Below are 12,988 nucleotides of genomic sequence, written 5' to 3' on the forward strand. Positions count from 1 at the left end.
GCAAAGATAGCTGCTCTGGGGCTCACAGCTTGATAACATCTGCACAGATGTTCACAGGAATAGTAAGAGGCACTATTGATGCACAGGTGACCTACTTGCTTTAATTTGATAACCCTGTTACAAAGCGTGGGAATGTTAAGGCTCTTCAGGAAAAGGCTCTTAAGCTTTATTTTGATATCACGAGACAGCATATATCCCACTGATTCCATTCCCAGAAACAGCTGAATCATTCTGCCTAAGGTTGTCCTGCATGCATCAGCCAGAGACAGCCTCCAGGATGCAGAATTTCAACCCCAACAGACAAAGCTTGACCGAGTTACAAGCAACTTGTAAAAAAATCTTGGGGAAGCATCACCAGTCTTGCCACAAGGCAACACCTTCAGCTGGCCTCTGATATATTAACAGAACCCACGGCAGCATGGTGTGTTCGAAGGGTTTCACTAGCACCAGATTAGGACTACTGCACTACTCAGAGCGTGCCATTCGTAAGCTCTAGGTTTTGCCGGTGTTTACCAAATGAGAAACAGTACAATTCCCACGTACTGGCAGCGGTGCCCAACTTCTATATGCAGAACTGCTTATTATTTTATTTATGGCCAGGTGTTCCGAGGCCAGACCATGATTACATGGTGCTGCACCAGTCTTCATGGGTCCTACCAGGCTCATTCTGGATCTGTGCCCCTCTCATAGCACTTGCTCATAATTCGGTTGGCCTATCGACTAGCCAGTCTCCCCAAAGTTCAGATAAAAATGTCTTGCATTCTAAATCCAAGGTCTGGACTGCCAACTGGCAGTCCCTGGACGACAAGGCTGGTCTTTTCCATCTCAATAGCTATGATCAGCCCCTAAAGAGTGGCTTAGCTATCATGAATCACTGGCTATCCGGAAGAGGGCAATAAACATCCACTAGGACCTAGATCAAGACCCAGCAAATTATTTTAGAAGTACTCAGGCAAACTGTGCCTCTCCCCAGCTGCAGAAGTTAACAAAATGAATGCCAATGAGGGAACCTGACGTGGGAATCTTGGGGTCTTACCTGGCACATAAGGATCAAAGGTTCCCTGAATTCTGCTTGGCAAATGGCACAGATGTCACCTGCCTCACTGCACTGCTGGCTGGTAGCACGAACTCCATAGGTCTGTTAGGAAGAGGTGGAAAAAAAATCCCAATGTCAAAGGGTTAGAAGATAATCTGGTTTGTGGCTAAGCATACACACAGACACTATTTTTCACACCCAGATTCCCTGCATGACCTGGGAAGGACATCGGTGTTATGTCACTGTGTGTGGGGAAGGGAGATTTGGGCACCGGCACACAGAACACAGGGAGTCTGGAGCTCTGTGTTCTCTGTTTTGTTTTCCCCTCGAGCTGACTCCATCTTTTAGTGCCTCCACTTGTGGAGCAATGATAATGAAATTTAATGAGCTCAACAGGGAGCCGAAAGGATTAATTCAGCATCATTTGCAGAGGTGTTTAGATAGTGGGAGGTATTATTATTAGCAAGTTAGACAATAGAAGAAAGAATAACAGCAGCAGCACCCACAGGCTTCCCACTTTTCTTTTTAAATATGTGGAAGGTAAATGTTGCTTCTCCTATTGTAACAGTAATAGGGGAAATGGAAACATGCTGAGGAGAAATGACCGGCCCAAGCCCACGGAATAAGCAAGGCAAGTTCTAACAAACTCCTATGATGTTATGTTTCTTTCCTCTACAGTCTTTGATTTTACCATTTTAAAATATAAGTCACAGTATTTCACTGCAACAGATCTAAATATCAGTACCGTATAATGCAATGCCTGGGATAATTTCTGTGCACTACGGGATCTCTTTTAATGTCACTGCACATCAGGCACTATATACTTCTATTTAAGTCTTTCTCACACTCTGCACTACAAAGTTTTGTCAGCTTCTTGCAGTTTTGGCCTCATTGGATTAATCCATATTACACAGGGCTTCCAATCAGACAAAACAGGCCAGACTAGCAACAATCTCCTACCATAGCTGGGACAGGGCAGATATCAGAAAAGGTTCCTAACATCCCTGACAAGAGATATCAGCTTATCCAGCCATGGGACAACAAATTATTTTATTCTATGATCCTGATACACTGAGCAATTTTCAACTCTATCATTCCATAGTAACAAGGTTCCTCCTATGAAACTGCTCTAATGCGTATGACTGCTTACCTGCGGGGTGCAAAGGACCTTCAATGCCTTCCGGACGCTTCCCACACGACCACAGATGTCAAAAGACTGCAATAAAGACATTCCATTTTAGATGCTTTTCACAAAACGTGTGTGTATGTGCGTGCGTGCCTGCGCACGCGTGTGTGCAGCCCAGAAACTCAGGAAACATGTGGCACAGTTTCTTCAAATGGATACTTGGAGGGAACAAAAATCCTAAGAAACAGCGGTCAAAAAAGTTTTCATAGCGGTCATGAAATATGTAATAAATGTGCACTGACAGTGCAGAAGGGTAGCTAAAAAAGGTCTGCTAACAATGAACTGCAATTAGGGGCATTACAGGACAGAAAGAGGAGCAGACATCAGGGGGTTGTGGTAGGGTAAATTGCCCAGCTCCACTAGGTAGGAAAGGGCTACAATGGACCCATTCCCACCCTGAGAACTGAGCACCTGAAAAGCCCAGAAGTGAGGTTAGAAAACACTGCAACTAGCTTGAGAAAGAAGGAAGGAAGAGCAGTCTTTTCACATGGAAGAGGCAGAAAACTGCTTTCCTCAGCCTGTGGGGAAAAGGGGGATTTCCAGGGCTGTGTGGCTCTGCCACACAGGTTGACACTTCAAGGCCCAGATGGTAGTATGAAAGAAGGAGTGGGAATTGCCTGTCCTGCTGCAAAGTGATTTAGCGGAGTGCAGTGATTAAATGCTATCAAGAGAAGAACGGCCTGAGGAATGAGAAGCAGGACTGAGGTTGAGTTGCTCCCATCCACCTAGAGAGCGAGAAACTTCAAATGCCAGGAAGGGAGCGAGTTTCCAGCGCCTTGGTACTTTGCAGATGCCCAAAGATGGCCAACAGCAGGGGCTACACCAGGTCCTTTTCTTCCCCCCTCCCTCCATTGCCCAGCAAACATGATGTAACTGCATCTGGAGACCAGCGCTCATTCTGGGCTCCTCATTAAAGACTAAAAGCAGTTCAAAGAAGGGCAGAAAATGAGCCTGAAGAAAATGATTTCTGAAAAGAGACTAAAAGACATAAATATTTACAGCTTGGCTGAGCAGTACAAAAGTGGGGAGAAAAGATGATAAACTCCCTACAAATATCAAGGGGCTGAGCAAGAGAGGAGACACTCAGTGTTCTTAAAGTGAAGACATGGTACTCCTAATAAAAGGGAAAACAGCTTGAAAACCTAATCCAGTATGCCAGCTTCATCTTCCCTATCTGCTGGCAGAACACAGGGAGAAAGACACTATGAACTAGACAAGATATGAAGAAATTATTGTGCAAAGAACAGCCCTGCATTAGCTGGGAGAAGGGCCAGATGACGTAACAGGACCTGTCCATTTCTAACCTGCCTGAGTGAGGAGCGGCTAGGAGGGCAGGGGGAGATGTGATGCAGAATATGCAGAGCTGTAGTGGACTAGCAGTACACAGGCACCAGAATGCCTGGAGTTGGCTTTCTATTTTTTTTTTCTTTTTGGTTAGCATGATTAAGTGGGCTCACTGCAGGGAATGCCAATGAGATCATCGTGCAATAGATGTGGAATCAAATGAAGGCACCAATAATGCTTCCAGTCAGCACGTAAAAAGGCTCCCAGGGTCCTTCCAGTAATGCTTCCAGTCAGCAGCTAGCACTTGAGGCTGCTGACTACTACACACTTTTTATCTTCTAACAAGGGTAGGGATCAGCTCTTTCCCACAGTCCAATTCACAGCTTTTTCTGGTTGTTTTGCTTATAGTGTGACTTCTAATGCCTTTGCTCTGGCTCTGATGTCTCCTCTTCTCCCAGTCCGTTTCCCCCCTTCAATTTTTTTTCCTCTGGAGTTTCCTGTACCCCCAAAAGGCGCATGTTTCAGTAGTTTCTGTAGCATCTGTTTTTCACCCCATGCACTGAAGTCTACGTTGCATCAGTCATCTTTCTAGCAATAGGATTGCAACAATTGGGTCCACAGACAGTGAGCACTTCTGTTCAGGACAGGGAAAAAATAAGACCTGGATGCCCTTACTGATGAATACCTGGGATTTCTTTGCCAAAATCAGAGCTTCATGTTTACACAGTCCAGACAGAGACACCAAGATAGCTCCCATCAGCTGCACTATACACAACCTTCTGAAAGTCGAGCCTGCCCTTTGTGTAGGGAAAGGGGATGCAGCCCTAGCTGAGCCCTGGATTTTTGCCAGGAGCACAGAAGGTCTGAGTGCCAAATTGGCTTCTGTGGTTTTTCTAATGTGGTTTGTGGCTTTGCTAATGTGGACTCCTTTGGGTATATTTTCAGTGTCTCAGGCAAGGAATTAGACCTGCAACTCTTATGATTGTAAATGGGATGCACGCACCTAGTGTTTTATGATCTCTATTAGAAGAGTGTGCTCCCACTCTTCTTTCACTTCCAAGCGATGTCTCTAGCGTGCAGAGGTCTAATCCTAACCTGGCCACATCTGCAGTACTAAGTAGTTGCCACACAATGACCCGGGACATATTCCTGGACCTATCACCCTTCAGCTGGCCTATCCATCCATTCCCTCTGATGAACTACGTGAATTAAAGGAAGAAACGTGCATGTTAAAGGTATAGGTTGTAGCCAATGCACTTTCACACAAGTATGCCCCAGTCCTGGTCCTAAGTTATAGTCAAGGCTAGTAAATAGCTGTCCTTCTCTCCTCATGGAGCTTCTAAATAACAGATCAGCAGAACTTTTCAAAATAAGGTTGCTTTTCCAATCTAGATTATCGCACCACCACCTATAAAGGCTCCATAGTAGAGAAACATCAAGCTAGCCCATAACGAACTGCTTGCAGCTACGTGTCAGGGCCCTGAGTGCATTAACAGGCCTTCATGGCCCTGACGAGCCTCAGCTGGGGTCTCCACCCACAATTCCTGCCCATGGGCCCAGGAGCTCTCTTCAAGCTCAGCCTTGGAGGCTTCAGTTCATGTTTGAGCTGTGCTGCACAAGTGCTAGTTTCAAGCCATAGCTATGCCTGTGCCTATGTACTGGGTTTGTGTGGCAAGGTTTTGGTAATGGGGGGCTACAGGGGCGGCTTCTGTGAGAAGCTGCTAGAAGCTTCTCCTGTGTTTGATAGAGCCAATGCCAGCTGGCTCCAAGATGAACCCGCTACTGGCCAAGGCCGAGCCCATCAGCAATGGTGGTAGTGCCTCTGGGATAATGTATTTAAGAAGGGGAAAAAGTTACTGTGCAACAGCAATTGTAGCTGGAGAGAGGAGTGAGAATATGTGAGAGCAACAACCCTGCAGACACCAAGGTCAGTGAAGAAGAAGGGGGAGGAGGTGCTCCAGGTGCTGGAGCAGAGATTCCCCTGCAGCCTGTGGGGAAGACCATGGTGAGGCAGGCTGTCCCCCTGCAGCCCATGGAGGTCCACAGTTGAGCAGATATCCACCTGCAGCCCATGGAGAACCCTACACCAGAGCAGGTGGATGCCTGAAGGAGGCTGTGACCCCATGGGAAGCCTGTGCTGGAGCAGGCTCCTGGCTGGACCTGTGGAGGTCCAGCCCAGGCTGGAGCAGGTTTGCTGGCAGGACTTCTGACCCCGTGGGGGACCCACGCTGGAGCAGTCTGTTCCTGAAGGACTGCATCTGTGGAAGGGACCCACGCTGGAGCAGTTGGTGAAGAACTGCAGCCAGTGGGAAGGACTCACATTGGAGAAGTTTGTGGAGGACTGTCTGCCCTGGGAGGGACCCCATGCTGGAGCAGGGGAAGAGTGTGAGGAGCCCTCCCCCTGAGGAGGAAGGAGCGGCAGAGACAGTGTGTGATGAACTGGCAGCAACCCCCATTCCCTCTCCCCTCATGCCACTGGAAGGGGAGGAAATGGAGAAAATCGGGAGTAAAGTTGAGCCTGGGAAGAAGGGAGGGGTGGGGGGAAGGTGTTTTAAGATTTGGTTTTATTTCTCATTACCCTTCTCTGATTTGATTAGTAATAAATTAAACTAACTTCCCCAAGTCAGGTCTCTTCTGCCTGTGACAGTAACTGGTGAATGATCTCCCTGCCCTTATCTCAACCCACGAGCTTTTTGTTATATTTTATCTCCCTGTTCCTGCTGAGGAGAAGGAGTGACAGAGTGGCTTTGGTGGGTACCTGGTATCCAGCCAGGGTCAACCCACCACAGCCTAGCTACAGGTCCCACTGATCTGGACACCCCAGCACATGGAGCAACCTCCCACCCTCACCTTGGGCCTGTCTCATCACTATGGTTACGTGCTGCAATTGTTGGACTGTGTCTGACCCTGGCTGCCTTCACCAGACCTGCTCCTGATCTGTGGATTGATATTCTGGCTTTATCTTGGACCTGCCTCACCCCCTGAAGATCTGGACTCTTTGAACCTGGCTATCACCTCCAGGCCTGCTCTGCTTGTCTTGTTTGGGTGCTGTGGGGCTGGGCCTTTGCCCTGCCAGCTGTGTTTTTGTACTTGGCTCCCCTTTCTCCAAGGAGCAGATGGCCCCCACTGCTTCTTCACACTATGATGACTTCTCCAGATGTAAGAAATGGCATGTAAAACTGCAGGTAAGCATCCCCTGTTGAGTAACTTTTGCAAGGAGGGACACCAGAAAGATCACCTGAAATCTGTCCTTGTAATTGTGATCTGTATACCTGACCTCACAAGGCAGAAGGGTGAGGAGGGGTTGGATACTGTTGTCTAGAGAGGATCCAGACAATGGCATCTTTGAAAGGGACAACAATCCTCTCCCACAGCACAGGTAAAGAGCAGGAAACACATAGCTCAGAGAACGGGTGGGTGTGCAGGGGAACTACACTGGTCTCATGTGCTTTCTATTCTGGCACTGTTTGCTCCGTTTCTGGCTTGATCACAGACCTGCTGTGACCAAGCATTTCACTTCCCATGACCTCCTCTGCCTATCTTACCTACAAAAATTGTAAATTCCTTGACAGCAAGGGTTGCATTGCCCCATTCCTATACAACACATAGCTGCAACTGCAGCCACATCTCGCATAAGAGCTACAGTATGATGTCGTATTGCTCACCAATCCATTAGTCCCTTTAAGCTGTTTTCAGCTTAGATATATTCTCTCCTGTTTTTCAGTCTGCTTCTGCAAAGCCATAGCCCCTTTCTCCTAGGCGGAGACAAGCATCAGGGCTGCAGCAAGCTTGACTTCCTTGGCCTTTCTCAGAGGGAAGGATAACATAGGTGTATCATTTGCTTCAGCTACTGCGCTGCCCCTAGGCAGGGTTCAATACACACAACTAGAAATACAACTCTTTCTAGACTTCAGACTTTTCTAAATAAGTCACACCATTTCCAATTGTACAGGCAGACTTTGTGCTCTTAAACATTTAACTGTCTGCAACCTTCCTTTCAGTGTTGCATCTAGAAGCCTGGAGACACTAACCTCTCTCCCAGTACTGGTTCCCCAAGACTCCACTCCCATTCTCCTCTAGCCTTTATAGAAAGGTATTAGAAAGCAGCAATGACTTCATCAGCCTGATGCAACACTACATAAGCAGTCACAGATCTTCCAATGCCCACACACTGGTGAAGCAAAATGCTTTTGGCATCTAAAGCACATGGTGTCCCCAGCTGCTGCAGCTTCCCTTCCTGGGTAGCAACAGCAACAATCAAAAGGTTATTTTTTTCCTCTCAGCTGTGCTTCTTTCTCTGCTCTTGCTACAGTTCTCATAGAGGTTATTAATGAGGTGGTACTTGCCTTGCAGAGGCTATACAGGATGATCAGGATCCCACCTAGGAAGTAGCTGCTGGATGGATCATCTCCCATGATGTATTTATACCATAGCTGGATGGGGACAAGGGAGCGGAACAGCTGGCTCAGCTCCTCAATAATGAGATAAAACTTTCCCTGTAAAACAAACAAGTGATATGTGATTACTATCAGGAAGTCAAAAGAAGAGCACTTAACAAGTGCAGGGCTTGAAGCTTATAGGAATTGTGTTCACCGTCCACCTACACACTCTGTTAAACGGTGCAAAGACCAGTATTCATGAGATGCTGCTTTCTTGCAGCCATTTAACTTGGCACCTAGAAAGGATAACTATCACTTCGTTATTTCTTAGTGTTCCTCTTGCTCTGTCATTTATCCAGCTATTCTACACTTTTGAATCTTAAACTCTTAGAGCAGGTTATGGATATACACCTTATTGCGTATCTGTGCAATGCTACAAACGCCAACAGCGGAGGTTCAGACTTACAGGGGTGAATATGATGTAAATTGTAGATACTATTAATAATGAGAAAAGGAATGCAAGGTAAGCTTCTTTGATCCTATACCCCCTTCTGAAGGTACAGAGATTTAAATATAAGGTGAGATCAGTCCTCCTGACAACTTTCTAGATGATCCCAAGAAATCAAATTAATTACCTATTTGCTAGCATCCTTCCCCTCAGGTGTGTTGGATCTTGTACAGTACACAGATAAAAAGACTGGCTCTGAAAAAAAAAAAAACCTCAAGGCATTTTAAACTCAGAGATACCTAATCTTCCTGAGGACCTTAAAGAATGGGGGAGGAGGGGGGGGCATGCTGGTTGAAACACTTCTCTCAAAAGAGACTCAAAGAATGGGCAGCATTCTTTGTAAACCTTCACCAAAGCTGTCCTTGCCATTCTGGTGTTTACTGCAATTAGAAAGCTTTCCTTCCTTGAAGGACACCTGCAAGGCAATATAAATGCCCTCCTGGATTACTACAACTATGAGGTGCAACAACTGAAATGGATTTTTCTTGCCACGTAATTTCTGTTTTAACGCACCTAAACTAGGGCTAAGAAGCTGGCTAAATAAGGCTACCTAATTTAGGGTCCCCCCCATCTTAATGAGGACCTGTTTATGTTCTGTCCCACACTGTTTAAAAGGGAGAACTGGTGACAGGGCACTAGGTGAGGGCAAGCTGTGAGCCAGAACTATGCTTAATCTGCAATGACATTATCTGGACTGAAAGCTTTGTTTTTGACATGTCAAAATTCTTTTATTTGATAAGATCATGGAGAAGGGGGAAATTCCCCTGGAATTTTGCTGTGTTGTCCCAGTTAGCTTTGTCATCAGTGATGTCATCACAGGTCAATCGTTAATTGGTGAGATTTGGAGTGGGGATTAAGTCCTCCGCAGTCCACGAGGCTAGCAGCAGCTAGCGCCCTTCCCTAGGGTCTCAGAGATGAGATCACTCGGCAGGCCATCCTGCTGTACCGAACAAATCGAATCCTTCAGAGAGCTCTGGCATTCTCATGATCTCATATCCCCCCTGGGACAAGGAGTGAGGTCACACCAGCGGTTGCTAACGGACCTGGGCTGCTTTCTTCCTCTCCCCCCATCCCCTCCTCCTTGCTAATCCCAGGTGGCATCACATAGCAAAAATGTAACAGCAACAATCTGGGGTCCTAAATGCAAGCAATTTATTAAATTAGCACAGAGGTCTCTATCCAGCCTCATGCTTCAATACAATCATCGTTTATTTCAGGAGCCCCTGTGACAGAGGGTCGCAGTCTGCTAATGACTACGCTGTCGCTTCCTTCCCTTCACACAGGCAGTTCTCCTCCTCCCCCTCCTCAGCCAGCTCTGATGAAAGCTACCAGCAAGCTAAAGGCAGCAAACTGTTTGCTTTCTCTGACTTGTTCCTCCCACCAGGCTCACACTCATCTTGTTTTATTTAGCCTTGCTTCCCTAGCAGGCTGGGCTGGGACAGGTCACTGCTTACTTTCTCATTGCATCAGATGGAACTTCTGGAATCAGCATTCGGGGCATCAGAGCTGAAAGTCGTCTACAACAGAGGCTTTTGAGGCACTAAAAACACTAGAGCCCCCAGCAAGACGTAAGGAAAGATGGGTCACAGGCAGCCCTAGAGGTCCCACCCAGGAATTGGAAGTGGGAAAGCATGGCTATAAAATGAACATGCAGCAAGTGACAAATTTCAATTTTTCTAACCACAAATCTCCACCCTTTACAAAGCTTTCACAATTCCTTTATCTAATGCCAATCTTCAGTCTTCAATGGTAACTGCAGGGTATCAGGGTATCTTAGCAGCTAGATACTTGTTAACACCCTCACAAGAGTGCAGTTAAGTTTTAAATGGATGCATTTCTCCATCCAGCCCATGAACACCACCCACTTGACCATTTAAGAGATAAGCTTAGAGTGATTACAGCTAGGAGGAGGGAAGCAATACAAGGACAGCTGAGCATCTTTTAGAAGAGAACTACTGCTACAGTAAATGCTTACAGAAATGTCAGTCTTGTCAGGCATCTCGGTCCTCAGTACAACACACCAGCCCTTTTCTAAACTAGGAGAAGTGCCTAAAAAATCAGAAGTAATTCTACAAAGGGCTGCAGCAGAAGAGGAGTCTTCCTTCTGAGCCAGAAGCTTAGAAAACAAGGGTTGTTCCTTATAATGTCAGCAGCAAAATTTAGCCTTCTGATAGCAGTAACTTATTGCAGGTGGCACCCATCACTTGTAAGTACACTCAATATACCTTTCTGTCTTCTGCTTTTCAGCTTTGTTCTATCTTTGCTATCTAGGTTGAAGTTTTCAAAGCCAAATCTTTGTCTCAGGCTGGATTTTGCCTGAAAACTAAACCTAAAATATTTCAGCTATTTCTCATCAAGATTAGGAAGAACTGTGTGTTACATTAAGCACAAATACAATTATTTCTCCTGTGCATCTGACTTGGAACACCAGCTTGAAATAAGGCAAGGCCTGCCTCTCTTAGGTGACTTTTCCTATTTCATAAAAATCCATGTGCATCTGGGAATCTTCTGTTGAATAGACTCTATAGAGATTGAACAGCTCTCTAAGATCAGTGCAAGCTATTTTTGGTGAGCCTGTGAGCCAGCCCCAATGCATGACTGGACTGTGCAGGAGCCAGCCTTCCAGAGCAAGCGTATCACCTTGCTGGACTGCAGAGACTAAATAGGGTATTACCTGAAATTACAGCTCCTGGTTAGCGTAGAGCCAGATACCAGAAAAGAGTCCCTGCTCTGCTCTCATCAAGCCCTCGCAACAGGTTGGAGTTAAGCCTGACTAAAATGTAAGAAGTACAGTGCTCACCCTGCTTCCTCTGTAGGGTCAGTTACTGTAAAAGCTGACAGCCTACTACTACTGTTATCAAACACTTCATTAGCACGAGTGGCAGCGGAATGTGCTGTGGATCTAATTATAGCAACTCTGCTCATGAGCCTTGTGATACCACATGGTGAAATTTTGATTCCTTTTTTTTTTCCAGACTGTTTTGTTAAAAACTAAGTCAATGACTCGAGTATAACCCTCCATTTTCCTCTACCTCCCTCACCACAGAGAAAGACCACTTTTATACTTTAAATCAAGCAGTTATTTTGGAAGAGCAGAATGCAGGATTTTCATACAATTGCCATTTTCCTTCTGTACATGCAGTGTTGTGCAGTCTGTAATGATGCGAACACGTAGTATTGTTTCACAGAAGGTGAGGGTACTCATTAAGCATGTGACTTTAGTATTTTGTTATACCCTCATTACTCAATGGCAGATCTGCATCCTATCACTTCATGCTATTTGAGCACTCCTCAGAGCAGAAAACTACTAAAATTTCTTCAGTCTTTTTATGACATCACCACTACAGTAAAAGATTTTACAAAAAACCCTTATTTTCACATTGCTGGCTGACATAAGGGACAGCTATTCTCTGCATTTTCTAAATGAAAACATGAGACACGGAAAGACTAAGGTTAAGGTAAGGTTGTTTTGGTGTCCAAGTTGAGATGTCTGGGATTAGACTTTTTATAAACCACTTAATTTTATAGCTCACATTACCATTAAAAGCTAAACCACTGACTTCAGTTTGCAGCTGTACAGGGCTTTTCTAGAATCACAGAGAAATTATTTGGCAAAGAAAAGGATGGAATTTAATTCTCCCGTGTAGCATTCAACTTTAACTTGTAGAGCATTCTTCTTCTTCCAACGGTCTCTTCGTTCTCTATGCACTTTCCAGTTTCTACAACAGCTTCTTTCAGTACCTCACCTTGCTTCATCCGTGGGGCACAGTATACACTGGTGATGGATGGAAGAAGTCTTACAGAAAAATAACATGAATCACATAATTCAAAATTGAATCACAATATATACACACCAAAGGGGGCAAATTACAGCTGCAGAAGCAATGCTAATTCCCACATAGCCTACCCGAGCACTGACTTGGTGGTCTCTTTTGACATAAGGCTTTGCATAAGTGTGCATGTGCGCCTCCGCAGAAGGAAGCAGAAAGGCATGCTAAGGTTTTACACAGCGGAATTAAAATGGGATGTAAGAGAAGTGAGAGAAGTTGCAATGAGGCAACTGTAAGTTGTGATTAGCACTCAAGGGAAGTTCCAAGTCTCACTTGTTCTGTTGCCAGCAGCATTAGGACATATTCTGAAACAGGAAGATGGTAGAAAAAACTTTTGAGACCTGCTGGCAATTTGGATCAGAGGAGAGCAAGCTCTGCTGAGATTTCAGGTCATATTGCCAACATAAGAAAGTGTTGGGTAGGAGCAGTAAACAGGATTGTGGCACAGAGGATGCTGGTGAAAATACATCCAAGACTAATGAGGAGTAATTCCAGGGTGGGACTAGAGGGAAAAATGAGATTTTTAGTTAGTGCACAGCCCTTCTGAAAGTCACATCTTGGCTATCTTAAACTGGAAAGTTAAACTTGGAAGGCACCGAAGAGCAATGATTCCTTTAAAAAGTTCAGTAGCAGTGACTTTCAAAGTGTGTTAAGGAGAGGGACACAAAGAGTCCCAGTTCCTCAGTACCTAGTCTTACGCTTTAGTGAGTCTTTTTCTTTCATAAGTAATACCTCCCACACTTCTGGCTCTGGGACACCACATCT

The 12,988-nt window shown here is 45.5% G+C and overlaps 1 protein-coding gene across 1 annotated transcript in view; it reads right to left on the bottom strand.

Moving 5' to 3' along the window:
* The window catches only part of RNFT2 (ring finger protein, transmembrane 2), a 32,660-nt gene that overhangs the window by 1,397 nt on the left and 18,275 nt on the right, over positions 1–12,988 (bottom strand). Inside the window, exons 7-9 of the mRNA XM_082324945.1 lie at positions 7,853–8,002; positions 2,187–2,252; positions 1,037–1,138 (exon numbers count right to left, since the gene is read on the bottom strand). Coding sequence (XP_082181071.1) covers positions 1,037–1,138; positions 2,187–2,252; positions 7,853–8,002 — 318 coding nt within the window. The remainder of the gene's footprint in view (positions 1–1,036; positions 1,139–2,186; positions 2,253–7,852; positions 8,003–12,988) is intronic.

Source organism: Platalea leucorodia (genome assembly GCF_965183815.1).
Source record: "Platalea leucorodia genome assembly, chromosome: 12".
NCBI lineage: Eukaryota > Metazoa > Chordata > Aves > Pelecaniformes > Threskiornithidae > Platalea > Platalea leucorodia.